Source organism: Alosa pseudoharengus, unplaced genomic scaffold (genome assembly GCF_046254945.1).
Source record: "Alosa pseudoharengus isolate Yale_2024_CS ecotype anadromous, Long Island Sound unplaced genomic scaffold, YU_APseudo_1.1 YU_APseudo_1.1_scf_2, whole genome shotgun sequence".
In the NCBI taxonomy this organism is placed as follows: Eukaryota; Metazoa; Chordata; class Actinopteri; order Clupeiformes; family Clupeidae; genus Alosa; species Alosa pseudoharengus.
In genome coordinates, this window is record NW_027468663.1 from 7,911,921 (window position 1) to 7,928,760 (window position 16,840).

At 45.3% G+C, this 16,840-nt stretch overlaps 1 protein-coding gene across 1 annotated transcript in view; it reads right to left on the minus strand.

The window, feature by feature from the left end:
• Window positions 1-1,140: 1,140 nt before the first annotated feature.
• LOC143133721 (solute carrier family 22 member 23) overlaps window positions 1,141-16,840 on the minus strand; it is a 37,219-nt gene continuing 21,519 nt past the window's right edge. Inside the window, exons 4-10 of the mRNA XM_076293555.1 lie at window positions 14,194-14,362; window positions 13,190-13,317; window positions 11,581-11,683; window positions 10,351-10,586; window positions 9,296-9,328; window positions 7,216-7,339; window positions 1,141-6,352 (exon numbers count right to left, since the gene is read on the minus strand). Of these exons, the coding sequence (XP_076149670.1) occupies window positions 4,834-6,352; window positions 7,216-7,339; window positions 9,296-9,328; window positions 10,351-10,586; window positions 11,581-11,683; window positions 13,190-13,317; window positions 14,194-14,362 (2,312 nt within the window). The 3' untranslated portion in view covers window positions 1,141-4,833. The remainder of the gene's footprint in view (window positions 6,353-7,215; window positions 7,340-9,295; window positions 9,329-10,350; window positions 10,587-11,580; window positions 11,684-13,189; window positions 13,318-14,193; window positions 14,363-16,840) is intronic.

A 16,840-nucleotide genomic window follows, 5' to 3' on the forward strand; every position in this document is an offset into this window, starting at 1 on the left:
GCTGTAACCCAAATGCCCAAATGTGTTGTGATCATATTGAGATTCAAGAAGATGATCCATTGCAAGATGAGTGCAAGTTTCTTGAGAACTTTAATCATGAGTTTCTTGAGAACTTAATCATCCAATCGGAACACGTTATGTGGTTGCCCTGCAATATTGCTCAAAAAGTTGCCCCATGTATCATCTAAAGCAACACGATGAGAAATTCATATTTAACCCCCTTGGTGTTAGCGCTTACAAGTAATAAGTTAAAAACCAGCAAAGAGTGTCATCATCCTTCCTGATCAACAGCATTACACAGTGCTATATCAAGCAATCTGGGCATGCATTGACAATGTCAGGGACTTGTCTCCACTTTGTACCCCTTGATAAGTTCAGTTAGTACTTTTTGAGTGTATTTCTGATACAGTATTGAGGGCTATGAGATGTAACAGGCAGGTCAGCATAGTTGGTCTGTTGACTGTTTAGCTGATTGTTCTCAAACACTGTCCACTTAATCAACAGAGTCAGTGATGAAGGACTGATGAATAAACAGATATGGAGAGGTTGCAAAGTGATTTCATGCTCTCTTTAAATAGTATTTTTAGTATATTGAAAATACAAAAATACAGTATTTATTTTGATACATGGCGTGGCTACTATAGTTTACTTTGTAATTTATTTTAATGCACTTAAAATTAGGGTATTTCATGTTTATTTTAAATTACATTTAAATGTATTTTTGCCCATCCCTGAACAGAGGTAAAGTTAACCTGGAGGGTGACAAAAACCTTTTTTTCAATGGACAATGTGAACACTGAGCCACAGGCACAATGGTGTTGTAAGCCCCCGACGTCATCTTCCAGGCAGCGCTGGATGGAAGGCACCAGGGTTAGGGTTCGGTGCCTTGAAGTCGACAGTCGCAGCGCTGCTTTGAAGTCGATGGTGGGGGCTTCAAACACAATCGAGCAAAACGCAGTGTCTACCAGAGTGAGGGACAGGGGCACAAGAGGTGCTCATCGGGTCAGTTGTGATAGATTGTGATTGGATGGCCAAACTCAATGAGTATGATAGATAGATAGATACATACATTATTGATCCCCAAGGGGAAATGTGTGTGTATGAGTAGAGAGACATGTCTTGACAGATAGAGACAGGAGATGGTGAGGTGAAAGCTAATTTAATAACAAGGCAAAATCCATCCCCTAATTTAATTCCATGAGCAAGATCATAAGCGCAAACATTGCTCAGTGCTCCCGCACATGACAGCTTTGGTTCATGCAAGAGACACCTGACTTTACAGTTTGCCCGTCATTTAAAGTAGGGTCCATGGTGTCATCAGATGGTTGACTATAGTTACAGTTACACATCGAGACAAGGGCCATTTGCCAGCCTTTGGGTTCACATTAATCTCTTTCAACTTTGTGAGCTACATCATTAACTATTGAAGAGTTCTGTAATTAAAGCATTTTAGTGGAAAGTCCCAACTGACGTGAAAAAATTACACCAGCCATTCACAACAGCCACATTTGTAGGTAATCAATAAATAGTGAAGTTTATTACAACAGCATGTATGGCTTATGTACAAGTGCATTATCTGTGTTAAAAAAAAACCATACAAGGGCATTGAAACATGAGCCATCAGTGGTTTACATTCACTTCACTCACACTCTGTGCTCTCATCCCCTCGCGGGGTCAGGGTGTACCTGGAGTGGTCATTCTGTGGAGCTCCTCAGCTTGAGGTACATTCTTGGAGTGTGTTCTTTTGTATGGGCCGTCCAACTCATTTGTACAACAGGTACGATGGTTGCACCTATGGGGCACTAAGCAAATAACCCTCTGTTTTAAAGGTGTGATCATAAGGTGTGTATGAGCCTTGGTTAATTTGGTTACATTTTGGTTATTATGAGCATGCCATGCCATATTGCACTGGCAATGAGTGACAACTATGCCGTAGGCTTGAAGGAAGCTCATCCACATCTCTAACACATTCATCTGATCATTCGCGGCTCTACTACCTCTCTCCTGGATGAACAGGTTCAAGTGGTTTTGCTGATATGGCTGGTAACCCTGCAGCAGTCTCCAATGGCGATTATTTAAGTAGCCCAGGGACTGCGTACTAGCACCTTTTCACTATGTAGTGCTGTCTAGGATACAGAGATAGTACAGGACTTTCAGGCCTGGTCTGGGACTGGCACTATTCCCCCCTAGTAATAAGAAATGATGTGCTTCGTAAGCTTTACATAATTTTGTCATGATAAAAAAAAACATGTATTGCTGCAGTGAGAGGGCACATTCTAGACAGATGGTTCTGCTACACGGAGGGGAATATTTACAAAAAAACAACAACACCACCACCCATCCAATGAAGAGAGTGCTTGGTAATCAAAGGGCACTTTTTTCATCACAGGCTGCTATGCAACCTGAGTCAATAGCCAGCTCTTCCAGGTATCTACTATAAGTCCACAGCCACTAGACTGATGGTGGGCCAGGCGATGGCTCAAACTGCCTGATGCTAAAGCTAGAGACGTCTGGACTATCTCCTTAGGGCTCTCGCTGTTTGTCTTGAAATCATGTCTTCTTCAATGTGATGCTCGTCATTTTATTATTGTATAGTTCTCACAATAAGGTAAATGCACTGCACTCCACTTGAGAAGTGTACTGGTAATAGTTGACCAACTGGTGTGGCTTTGGCCCTTGTCGGCAAGTTTGTCAGTTGCATAAAAAATAGCCATTCTGTCTTTTAACAATACATCTATTCTAACTCAGAGTTGTCATTGGCTTGTGCCAAAACTAGCTGACATTGCTCACTGAATAACACAAACTGAAGTGATAAAACACCAAGCTACATCGGTCACTGCAATACCTAACTGTTAGCATTACATGATTACACAGTTACCACATACTGAATCTCTCAGTATTACAAAATATGTAGTCGTTTCCCCGTGGCTATTCCATGGCGATCACTAAATGGTCAGAGAGTGGACTAAGCACTGAAATGATTATGACAACACTGAGTTCGGTCACATTGCGTTTCAATGTAACATCTCTTCTGCTCACATGAACGGACTACTGTAAACTGTGACTATGGCACAATGCTCTGCAATCTGCCCTCTGGCAAAGCAGATCAGCAGACATCACCAACAAATCACAGATTTTGGTACATGGCCACCAGAATTTGATTTTCAAAAATAAGCATAATTGTTTTTTTCTCTAACGTATCAAAATCAGGAAATCACAAGTACACCAGCCCTCTTTTCAGTTTTCAGTACTTTATATTAATATATATTAATATATTAAAACAGAGGTTGGATTGTACTTAAATATATGTCAGTATGTATGTCACATTTTGTAAACACACCAATTATTGCTGCTTCAAGTACATCTTTATGTACATATATTATGGCATATATGAGACATACTTAGATATGTGGTTTATATATGCTATAGTATATAAACAGAAATCAATATCTGGCAATCATATTTTCAAAATGTGCCACATATACTGACAGATGCTAAATACAAACTTCTTTGAGTCTTTGAAAATAATGTTCACTTCTGTCACGTCTTTGCTGTGAGGGAAAATTTCACATTTTCTTTTCACGGTTACATGCTGTGTTGCAAATTTTTGTGAAAGATAAAGTGCCACTTACATTCACACAGATATGGTAACAGTCCCTTGGTGTAATGCACTAGGGGCAGGCCATTTAAAAGATAAAGTTGCAAAATACATTTTTGTTTCTTTTTTTTGTACTCAAGCTCAACATTGGTAGCACAACAGCATACAGTACACAGGTTCTTATACCAAGGTTACCACATTCACAAGAATTCAATTGCATACACTGGCCCAACAAACTGTAAGAAAGTTCCAGTGTAAAAATACGAACATGTATGAAACAGTCCTTCATGAGGAATCCACAGCTATCCTTCACCTAAACCCATCATTTCAGCTCCTTCAGAGGGAGTAAACAGTGTTAGGAAGGTGTTCTGTTTGTTTAGGTTTGCATGGGAATGGCAGACTATTCATTCTTGGGTGTGGCTCTAGTGAAGCTTTGGAACACACACACGGCAGCACACGCAGTTGAAACTTGAGGTCTACAAAAATGTTAGATCAATGCTGCCTCCAAACATCATAAGAGTTGATTTTTTTCCTTCACCATTTCATGTCATATGACATGACAGTGAACCCCCTAACCCTTTCCCTTTAAAAAGTAGTATCCTTTTTTTGGGCTGCTGCATATCACCTTGGTTTTGTTGTTTGGTTTTACTCATGTACTTTTTTGAAAGCTGCTATCTTTTTTTTTTTTTGCTCACCAAATTACAAAAAACATATTTTTCACATAATATTGTACACTTCACTACCGGTACCTTTTTTCTGCACTTTAGTTTGTTCCAATTAAATCCACTACGGTGTGTTAAGTTCTCTTGGCACTATTCAAATGGTGCTATACAGCTTTCCATAACTTAGGACTTAGGACTTCCTTCATTTTCAACAAGCAGGTCTTTGATGTGCCAATAATAACCTGGATTTAACTGACTGACACCAGTGCAGCCCAATCACAGTAACCAGAGTGTCAGTCACTCCATTTTGGAGGAGGGAAGGAGATGCTCCAACTGTGGATGATTCCCAACTTCCTTCCTCACGTTTTCCTGTCCCTTTCCGGGTGAACCTCCGTCAGGAGAGCAGCTCATTGGTTGCACACTGGAAGCTCAGAACTGGCTATTTTGATGACCCTTCCCCCCACCCCCCTGGTCCCGTGACAACATCTCAGTCCCCTCCTGTGTCAAGACCACTTGGGTTGGGGGGGAGGGAGAGAGAAGGCTAGTCTCCTGTGTAGAGAGGGCAACTGGCTATCATGAGGACGCCACTCCGTTGGTAGTGGCGGCATCAGCAGCTGTAAGGCCAGAGTCTATGGGCGAAGAGACGGTGCAGTCCATGCTGAAGGATGGGGGCGTCCCTGGAGGAGAGGCCGCAGCTGAGTCCACTGTGAGGTCTTGGACAGTGTCTGTTAACAGAGGAGTGGTTGAGTCCACGTTGGGAAGGGGAGGAGAGGGGGTAGCAGCACCTACGTGACAGGGAGTGGTAGTGACCGGCGCGATGGTAGAGTCCATCAGTTTAGGAGGTATGATGGATGGAGAGATAGAGTCTCTAGACAAGGGAGGAGAGGAGGATGGGACAGGTGGAATGGTGGCGGGCAAACTGTCTATCAAAGAGGGGATGGGGGAGTCCACTAGAGTTAGAGGCGTGGAGTCCAACAAAGGAGAGGTGCTACAGTCTGAAACGGGAGGGGGAGGGGGGGCAAGGTCGTCATTAACGACGGGGGATGAGGTGGGATCGATTAAATCATGGGATGTGGTGTCCACCACAGAGGGCGCTGTGGTGTTGTTCACGAAGGAAACATCGGCGTCCATGTCAGGGAGAAGGACGTCATCACTGGCCACAGGAGCAGGAGAACTCTCGCCGGCCGTGGAGGAAGCTTCGACGAGAGGGGCACTGGCCATTGGCTGGGGTGAGGAAGAATCAATTAAATCTGGACAGGGGGGATCCGTTTTGGCCACGGGCACGGCATCCACTATGGGGACAGCAGGGGGAGGTTCCATTTTTGCGGGGGACACAGGGGCATCTGTGTCGGGAGGGGCAGTCGAGAGGTCAGGAATAAGGTTGGGGGCTGCGGGGTGTCTGGGAGAGCTGGCTCTGGGGGCTCTGGTGGAGCTTGTGAGGAGGGGAGTGCTGCTGTCCTGAGGGAACTCCGGCTCGACGGACGCGAGCTGGACCGGCTCCGAGGTGTCCTCAGCTGGACGGTCCTCAGTGGTGCGGTCCTCAGCTGGACGGTCCTCAGTAGTGCGGTCAGTGGTGAGGCCGGCCTCGACAGGCCTCGTGGTTGGCGCTGTGGCGCACGGTTCGGCCTCCTCTACAGCCGCGGGCTTCGCAGTTAAGTTAAGCGCAGTGTCCTCGGCTGCCTGGACGGCCACGTCCTCCTCGATGTGGAGGGAGGGCAGGGTGATGTCGACGGCCGACGACGCTGTGGAGTCCATGGTGGACACGAGGGTGGCGGCGGCCTCGTGCAGTGGCGTGTCGGCGACGCGGGCGTACTCCCGACTCTCCGACTTGGTCAGCGGGATGTGCTGCTCGCCGGGCTTGCGCGGGGGCAGCAGCGGCTGGCGCGTGTAGCTCTCGCCGTCGGCCAGTGTCTCGGGCAGCGGCTGGTAGCGAGTCTCGGGCAGCAGCAGGATGCAGATGATGCAGATGAGCGTGCAGCAGGCAAAGATCACGTGGTGCAGGAAGTAGCCCTTCTGGTCGTGCAGCTCCATGATGGGGGCGGTCAGCATGCCAAACCCTGCGCTGGCCAGGACCAGACCAAGGCCTCCACCCCTGAGCACAAGCACAGTCAGGCAGGTCTTTACTACCAGCTCAATTATGAATAATATAACAAGCTAACACATACACTTGAAAAACTAGCAAACATGCAGTCATGACACGACAACCTGTACAAAGGCACTGCACTGACATATTAACCTATCTAATAGGTGTAATCTATATATTGTAATCTATGCATGTAATCACTATATTGTAGATTTAATATGAGGGAGCTCTGGCACAAGTAGTGAGGTTACAACAATATACTTTTACGTATGCCCATGGGGACACAAACGCCAATCTCACTCCCAATCTCTCACTCATATCTTCTCATTCTTCACTGGTTTCTCTACTTAAGGCCAAAAAGCTCCACATTAAACTATACACTGCATATAGCTGCAAGATGTTTGCAGATTGAGTCAGCAATGCAAATATTTATTCTTAGATTTTCATATGACCACCAGGGGGAGCTCTAGACCATATTTTGACACCTCATCTTCATTTCCTGCACAATGTGAAATGCAAATTCAGTTTGAGTCAGCCATTGAGAATGCAAATAAACAGGGTGTATACAGTGGTTCCCTCTATAGACTGTAGCCTCTTCAAATAATCTAAGTTTCCCTTTTTGAGTGTGGAGTGTATTTTAAGAACCTTGATGGCAATTACAAGCTCATCCACTTTGTCTCTCAACAGCAACAACACTAACACTAACCTTCATAATAATCCCTATTGATTTTTTTGCTGTTATGCACATTTACTTCTGAGACACATCGAATACCTTTGTCCAAGGATATCATTTGCTCTACCCTACACATCCCCACTTGGCTTGCTTGGTGCATCCCATTCTTATTTTGGAATGGTGTTGCAGGCTGTCTCACCTGATAACTGTGGGGGTGATCTCTGCACAGAAAAAGATACTCAGATTGCTGACTGCGTGGGAGGAAAACATGCCAATGATGGAGAATGCCACCGAGAAGTTGGTTTTCAGCGTGTCCGACCGCTCTGAAAACAGAGAGAGAGAGAGAGAGAGGCAGGTGAGTCATTCAGTTGTCTAAAATAAAACCCTGCACTCTGTTCAGGGCACTTTAAGCAAAGGAAATACCATACCTTGAATAATGAATGATATTACATAATGATTAAGTGAGTGAAACAGTACTAGTTTGGCAAGAGTGCACATCAGATATGTTGCGTATCAGGGTCTTAATACTGCAGGGCAGTCTCTGATCATTGCTCATGCCACTCTGATAAAGTATAGGCTGCGTTTATTGAAATGCATCTCATAAAATCAAAATTTTCCCTCATCAAACTATCAAAAAGTAAAGATTGGGAGGTTGTGTGAAGATAAATGAAAGCCAAGTTCGGTCCAGTTCTAAAGCAAACGTGTCAGCTGGGCAAGCTAGGCCTACATAAACCACATTAATTGAGAGACTGAATTCATTTCGGTACCCAGACAAGCAGAGGTCGTAAAACTCACAGAGCAGCACACTGACACTGAGCAACGGTCTACAATAAAAGATGGAACATTCCTCTGCTATCTCCGTTTTAATTTCGCAAAGCAAGTGAGAGCCTTCTCAGCAGGGGCGGTTATGAGCTGTGGAGCCTTCCTCTACCCCTGCAACGCGGCCGGGGAGCTCACGGCAAGGATTAGGGCCAGGGAAAAGGCCAGCGAGATCCGAACGCAGAGGAGAGCTGATCGCTCTGGCCCCGGACATCTTGCCGGCCGATGGGAGGTGGGGGTTGTGATGGTGGTGTTGGGGGGGAGGGGGGGGCAGCGCTATCCTCTCGTTCTAATTAGGCCTTGAAGTCAGACTCATTAAAAAGAGCGGATGTCTCCATGGGCTCTTTAATCCTTTCAAAATGAAACCGCAATAAGAATGGGTTTACAGTCGCAGGAATAACATGCCTCAGCGCAACGCTTGTGTGGATGGTTTTGGAGGCAAAGAGCATGAGTCACTGGGTGTGTGTGTGTGTGTGTGTGTGGTTGATGTTGTTGGGGGGGTTGGGGAAGCCAGAGAATATCCTAATTCCACAACAACAATGAAGATTGAATCAGTGGTCTGACAGAACGAGCGAGCAATTTGGGTACAAAACGTTTTGCTGCTGGAGGGCGCGCGTTTGATAAGTGTTTATTAGATGGTCAGCTCGTCACCACAATGGAATGGCAAGAAAACACAAGGCCCTGAGCTTTCCAAAACAGAGCTGCAGCACGCGTGCACCAGTCCTCCAATTTTGCCTTTCATTTGTCGCAGCTTGTAAGGAACACAAGAGAATGCCCTTCTCAGGGGCAACACGGTCACCTCCCTTATGGCCCTAGATTACATTAAAATGTTCCCAAACAGTCTAAAAACCTGTTTAACACACTGCCTCTTCAAGCACAACAAATAGCGAGAGACTGAGCAGACCAGAGGCATTAACTAGGTGTTTACTCATCATTACACAGATATTTCAAATGAAAAAGCCATTATTGGCATTGCCTGTGCAAAAACAATGCAGCGCAGCAGAGGGTAAAATGCCTATAATCATTTTAGGAGAAGGAACAAGTGACCTAGAGAAATGTAAGTATGACCTAGCCTGCTTGGCTAAAGCTGATTCAGAGATACGTCATCAATTAGTAAATGTGTTTTTGGATTGTTCTCATCACACTCTCATGTGTGATACACACACACACGTATACCCTGTATAATTTACACTATTGTTATAACAATATAGTTGTTATCAATACAAAAAACATACATAACCCATTGAATAAACTGTCAGCTAACATCACAAGACAAAGCCAGGATAATATAACACCTTTCTGAGGCAACAGCCAAGGACAGCCTTTTAAAAGGTATAACCTAAACATGTCAACGCCTATTAATCCATGCTAAAAAAGGCTATGCTAAATGTGAAGGGTGACATGGTAAAATAGGTGCAAGACAACTTGAGTCATTTGTGTGAACCAGTATTCTTACTTACCTATGTTCAGTTGGACGCTGTACTTTCCCAGTACTGGATTCAGCATAGAAAGATGGGGGGGGGGGGGGGAGAAGGAGAAAGAGTGGTTAGAAACACTCTGTCAGCATAGCATAGCCTATGCTTTGGCCTCAGTCACTATAATCATGTTAAATGTTAGCCATGAGCCCTAATCATTACACAGAAACACATGGACATCAGAAAGGAAGGCCCCCATAACCACATGGGCTCTGTGTAATTGAGAAACGACAGCCCATAACCAGACCATTTAGGTGCCTGAGTCTGGGTAATTCTCAAGCAAAGCATCTGACATGGCTACTGCAGCAACTTCTGTAGTCAGAGTGCAGGAATAGGCAGGAAACTATTGTGACTCACAAGTAACTAAGCTAAGCTGTGAATCTAGCCAGATGGCTATACATGTCTATCAACTTATATTCATCCACACCCACACAAGCAAGCAACAAAAGACTGTTAGAAATATTATGTAAGCACAAATCACAGGGTAGCTTCTCTGCATGTGTGGATTTTTCCAGGACACCATGTCTGTGAGAAACAAGAGTTTCTCAGCACACCCGTAATTAACATCCCCACCGCCTTTGGCTGAACAAGTCTGATATCGAAATGGGTGTTCACTTTTCAACAACAATGACGCACTGCATACTCTGACACTATGCCAAATGTTCCAATATTGTACATTCCATTGTATATTCCAAATTATGCACACCTCTTCATCACATACGTAAGACAGCAATGCTGTTTTACATTACTGTGAGTAGATGATATGATGTAGTTCTAAGAATATCTTCCCTGATCTCTTTATTTTCCATTAACTCTACAACAGCATGTCATGACTATCCAATACAAGTTAAGGGTGTGAATGTATGGGTGTGTGAGACAATGTGTCTATAGCAAGGATACTGAGTGTGTGAGTGCCGAGTGTGGGTCTATGGATGTATGGATGTGTGCATGTGTGTGTAAAGTATCTGTGCACATGTATACTGCATGTGTGTGTGTGTGTGTGTGTGTTTTCTCATGTGTGTGTTGCGTGCTGAACTCACAGTTGAGCAGGCCCAGCTGCAGCAGTGAGGCGAGGGCCGTGATGATCATGAACATGAGCAGTCCGCCGCGCCGGCCCATCAGCCCCACGGCCGGACACAGCGCGATGCAGGACGCCACGGCGATGCCCGCCATCACGTAATAGTCGGCGTAGAAGTTGTGGAACATGGTGGTCTCCTGGGCCTCCTGGTACATCATGCTGCGCGCAAAGCAGTGGTGGATGCCATAGCCTGTCAACCTGAGGAAGAGGATGAGGAAGAGGAAGAGGAGGAAGAGGAGGAGTAGGAAGAGGAGGAGTAGGAAGAGGAGGAGTAGGAAGAGGAAGATGAGGAAGAGGAGGAGTAGGAAGAGGAGGAGTAGGAAGAGGATGAGGAAGAGGAGGAGTAGGAAGAGGAGGAGTAGGAAGAGGAGGAGTAGGAAGAGGATGAGGAAGAGGAGGAGTAGGAAGAGGAGGAGTAGGATGAGGAGGAGTAGGAAGAGGAGGAGTAGGAAGAGGAGGAGTAGGGCAGAGACAGGGCCAGGGAGAGGAGCAGCGATGGAGAGGGAAAAGGAGGCACGGATTTCATTAAGATAACAAGTTACTGTGGCAATACAGAGAAAACCCTCCACAGAAATTCAGTTCAGCAAATGATGGGCTGTAGTGGTGGTGGAGGTTGATAGAAGGTGAGGAGTGTATGTGTGTGTGTGTGTGTGTGTGGGGGGGGGGGTATGAGGGGAGGAGGGAAACTGGTGAGCAAACGGCAGAGTGGGAGGTAAAGAGTGATGGGGAAATTGGAAAAGTAATTAGCTGAGAAATAATTGGACCACGGCCCATTCAATGCTTAATTTCAACCAAACACACACACACACACACACACACACACACTGACAACCACAAGCTCAGGCCACTGTGGACACTTTGCAATAGTGTGTGTGTGTGTGTGTGTGTGTGTGTGTGTGTGTGTCACATTCCATAGGGAAATGGAGGGAATGGTGCACAGACAGCACTGAAAGCAATGGATCAATGCTATTCTAAGCTGGCATGTCAATACTAATGCCTCACTGCACAGCAATGTGTGGTGTGAACACACATACACACACACACACACACACGCACACGCACAACTTACAAAATAAGCACAAGGGGCAACCACAAAGTGCATCCCGAGCAAGAGGATGTGATGCAAGACAAACTGTGAATTACTTGCACACAAACTCACACACTATAAACATGGAGACCGGAAAAAACGTACGAGTTCACACAGAGCACCACGATGTTCTTCCACAGGTTGCGGGTTCCCACCATTTTAACAATGCAGGTCTTCTTGGGCTTCTTTTGCAGGGCCTGGTGCAACTCTGGAATCACATCCGGGACAAGAAACGACCTGTTTATCTGACTATACACATCACCTGAGCATACAGTACAGGTTGAGAGCCCATCTATAGCATCTGATGTAGCACAACACGAAGAAGCAAGAACAAACACACACACAGAAGACTCAAGGCAACAATCTTTTCACCCGTGAATGGACATACCAAAGGGAAAAACTGGGATCATTGGAAGTGGCTTGGTTAGGTACACCAGTTAGCATATAGCTCCCTTTAAACTAGACTAGCAAAAGGCTAACTAGTGTAACCCACTTCCAGTGAACTATGCTAAGCTAGGCTAACAGTGTCAGACTGGGTTAGGCTACTGCATGCACATAGAAGATAAGGTCATATGTCCTCTTTCCTAACTCTGGGGTAGATGGCAAATGAGCTAATTTCCCAAAAAAGTTATTTTATAGATTTATAGATACCAGTGATTCTTGAGAAAAAACTGGTTTTGATTTTCTTAAAAATATTTTGATTATTTTCAAAATCTATGGATGCATCTGTGTTAAATGAGGTTTTGGCTATCTACACAACATATGCCATCATGAAAAATCGGCATATTGCATTATATTCAGTCACTAGTCACTACAGAAATAATGCATTGACGCAACTGAAATATGACTTTGACCAGTCTAACAGGTGTTTCTAACATCTTCAAACAGAGTGACCATGGTCAGCTCGTGTGACTTCACAGAACAAGTTTCACGTTGCGTTCATGTGAAACAGGATGTGTATTTACTCAGTCAACAGTAGGCCTAGTCATGTCTGCTGCTGAAATGGTTACCATGGGGTTGTGGGCAGATCAAACGCCCTGAGTGGGGTCAAAGTGATTGCGCTTTACCCATCTGCCCAGTTGCTTCCTGCCCCTAAGAGCCATAATGAAGTTAAGGCGGAGGGCTACATAATGTGTACAGGTCCAGAGGGACCACCTCCATCTCAGAAGGCTTCTCTCCTTCTGTCTCCTACACATTTACTGCAGACTATCATGTCAGATGCATTCTGCCCATCTACTGCTTTGCTTGATAATGTAATATCAGATGGACATCAGAGACCATTGCATAGTCTCTCTGATCGGCATGTTTTGTTTCTAAAAGAAAATGTGAAGCTGTTTAAACCGTACCTCAAACCTAGCTTGTGCTACTACAACTGTAGCAGTAATAACTAAATTTACAGGGAAGCATGTCCCCCATGATGATTGTAGGTTGAATTCTCTGTAGGAGACAGCTGAGATTTCATAGAAATGTGTGCAATTAGTATATCCACTATTACCAAGGAATCATTATAATAACAAAAAGACAGAAAAGACCATTTCTCATCCAATTTATACTCCGCAGTAACTGTTATTTTTCAACCTATAATTATCTATGATGATATGATCATATAATGATATCATGTGTGTACATTACTAACAGCATATCTATGTCTCTAGTCTCAGCATAATGCATAATGCACAACCAATGGTCAGATGTCCAGCCTGCCCAGCCATACCTGTCAGGAGCTCGTCTGCGTCCCTCTCCAGATTGGCTTTGTTCTTTTTGGCGATGCGAGCCATGAGCCATTTGGAGCGACAGAACTGCTGAGTGGCCAGCAGCCAGCGCAGGGATTCTGGGAAAAGCCTGAGAGGAGTGGGCGAGAGACATACAGAAAGAAAGAGAAAGAGAGAAAGAGAGAGAGAGAGAGACAGTGAGGAAAGACAGGCAGAGAAACAGATAGCAGTGAGGAGGTGCAAGACCACGCCACATACATTTCATCAAAAGCAGCAGTGGACACAAAAATGTAAGCTAAAAACCCCCGCTGTAGATGAACTAGATGACATGAGTGGGGGTGGTAATGTGGGACAGATGTGGCGTGTGGGGGGGTTAATCAGACCCAGTTGCTCTGTCTGAGAGCCTTTCAACTGCCCCCCCCCACCCCCAGCTGCTGACTCGACTGAGAAACGATTTCAACACAGCCTGACCTTCCTACATACCTTCAACTGACCAAAATAAGCAGGGGAAAAACGAGAATATCACTTGGATCAGCTCTGCACATGTGGAACAGTATTTATCTCTGCCCACACACCACAGAGCAGGTTAATCAGTTAGCGTTTATGGCTGTGCGTATAGCAATCAAGATTTGAAAGCTGAAACCAAAGGACGGGAATGATTGTGTTTTTTTAGTGAACACTTTGCTATTCTTATATTCATGTTCTATTTAATAAACGGTCTATTACCAGTGTTATGTTTGCATTGCCAGTCAAGCCTGTCAAAACAGTCTAGTCATATATTGTTTCAGCTGCATTTATTGTTTTAGCTGTGATGAAATGGCCCACCTGAACAGATATAAAGATTATGGACTCAAACACATAATATCCGCCATTTAACACTTCAAATTCAAATGAAGATGAACATGTCAATAAGTAGCATAAATAAACAAATAGAAGATGTGTTGTATTGCCCAAGTGTGTGTGTCCAATGGCAGAGGTGTAGTGTGCTCTGCAGGGGTTTCCTCACCAGATGTAGGAGAGCATCAGGAACAGGGGGCAGATGATGACAGCTTGGAGGACCTGCCAATCACGGCACAGTGCTGCCAAGCCTGGCATCAGGAGCTGGCCTCCCAGCACCACAAAGTTTGCCACCATCGTCATGGAGAAACGCCAGCCCGGTAGGCAAAGCTCGATCCCTGAAAGAGAGATAATAGAGATTCTTAGTGTCAGCAGGAGAACAAATAACAACATAAAAAACTCACTCCGATACACACCATTTAGCCAGCCGAACCTGGCACAGGAAACTGACCTGAGCGCAGTGGTGGACCACATTACCATCTAAAATGGACACAAGTGAGGACGTGGAGTCCCACCAACCCACCCCATGCAGCCGTCCATTATGGGCTATCTGCTGATGAAGCCCGACATTGTGCCTCTCCCCTTGGAGAGTAAGCCTACGTTCACTGACTAATAAACTGCCCAACACTCTCTTTCTTGTCATCCTCACTAGCCCACAGTGCCACAGATTCATTCATGTCAGCATTAGTATTCTGCGCACAGCTTAGCACGGTGCAGCAGCGGCGAGTTTGGAGGACAGCCGCTCGGGGCTGGGGTCACAGCTTGCAACACAGCACAGCACAAGACGACGTGCATGCATTCGCACGTACAGGCTTGCCTCTGCTCAGTATGAGCCACGTAGTAACACTTTATGGGATTACAAATTCAAATGTGTTGTTGTTGTTGTTGTTGTTGTCGTTGTCTTTGTTCTGCGTTTGTCGGAAAGGCGACGTGTGACTTTTCAAGGTGATTGGGGCACAGGATGACACAGAGGCTGGCAAAGCTCGTCGTGGCGATCCGTTGGTAAAGCCCGGAATTTCAATTAGGAGTGGTTCCCCTGGGTAAATGAATAATGCTCTCTGTTCACAGACAAACATGGGAGCCGGAGTAACAAAAGGCTGACAGAGAGGGGACTGAGTGGGAACGCTGTGCTTTGGAAAACTGCTCTCCTCTTGTGTGGAGGAAGGGAAGAAGAAATGCTTCAGTGGACCAAAGGCTGGACATAGTGTGCACAACATGTCCCCGAGCCAAACACTTTCTAGGTTTAAGATGATCATTTTAAAGTTAAGAAAGTTAACAGCTATACTGTATGCACCCCCCCCCCCGCCCCCACCCACACAAAAACACACACACACACACACATGCATGCATATAATCAGAGAGAGAGAGAGAGAGAGAGAGAGAGAGAGAGAGAGAGAGAGAGAGAGAGAGAGAGAGAGAATGTAGAAAAGAAGTTTGAGAAGGGCCCCCTTCACTGCAGATCCTAAACCCTGCTGACCCTAATCTGCCAGGTCCCTTCAGCTCAGCAGCCCTCACAAATCCCAGAGGCTCAGCTGACATCACACACACACACACACACACAGAGCCCAGGTCATTCCCAGCGAGCCCTGAAGGACAAGACTTCTGTAGAATGCTCACTTTCCTGAGCTGTGCTGAGGACTTAGAACCACAGACCAATCATGTCTTTAGCTGTGGAGCTCCTGACAAAAAGAGTCAGGCCCTGACAAGCGTGCGCTAATAAGCATCCCACCGTGACTAGAACTACTATACAGGTCTATGGTCAGGTCTGCTAACCCAACTCCTGCACAACATGTGATGACTAACTAAGTTAGATTAAGGCATTAGCATCTGAACCTGCTGGGCTATTTGTTCCCATAAATATTTGATTGCTCATATGGAATATTCAACCATCTGGTTTGTCTCTGATGATTGCAGCAATGTGAGGGGAAGTGCAAACCAACGTTTTTTATAGTGTTCTTTGGTTGAGCTGCATTAGAAATGGTGTTTCCTCAGTCACAGAATAAACACTGAGTCGAAGGTGGCACAGTGAATGAATACGTCTTCACAGACTTTCTCTAGTAAGGCAAAGTACATCCATTTTAATTAATGCTTGTTATATGTGCTAGCGTGGCAAAATACAACACGTATTCACTAAGCCTCACTAACCCAAACGCTAACAGCCAACTGTGTGGTGTGTAGCTGTGCATAGATGATGGTGTATGGCAGGACCATGTGACTGCACTGAACTCTGATGGTATACAGACACACTTTGAAACACTGATCACAGGCAAAACTTTGAAGCCTCCGTATCTCTTAGACACCAATCCAACTCGACCAAATCACAAACATTCAATGGCACCCCTGTTGAATGCTTGTTCTCTCTCTCTCTCTCTCTCTGAATATTTAAATCGAAGTCTGATCTTTGTGACAGGATGTCCCTGTAGAGGAAATGCAATCAAAGTAGCTAAAGAACTTTGATGCTTCTTTGAGACTGCACAGTGATTTAGACAGGCAATGGTCATCATCACCCAGTGATAAAAGTGTTGATGTGATTTACTATGCCAACTGAGGGGGCAGCTGAGGCGTTAAGCCAACACACACACACAAACACAAACACACACACACACACACACAAACACACACACACAAACACACACACACAAACACACAAACACACAAACACACACACACACACACACACACACACACACACACACACACACACACACACACACACACACACACACACACACACACACACACACACACACACACACACACACACACACACACACACACACACACACACACACACACACACACACCCCTGCGGTGGC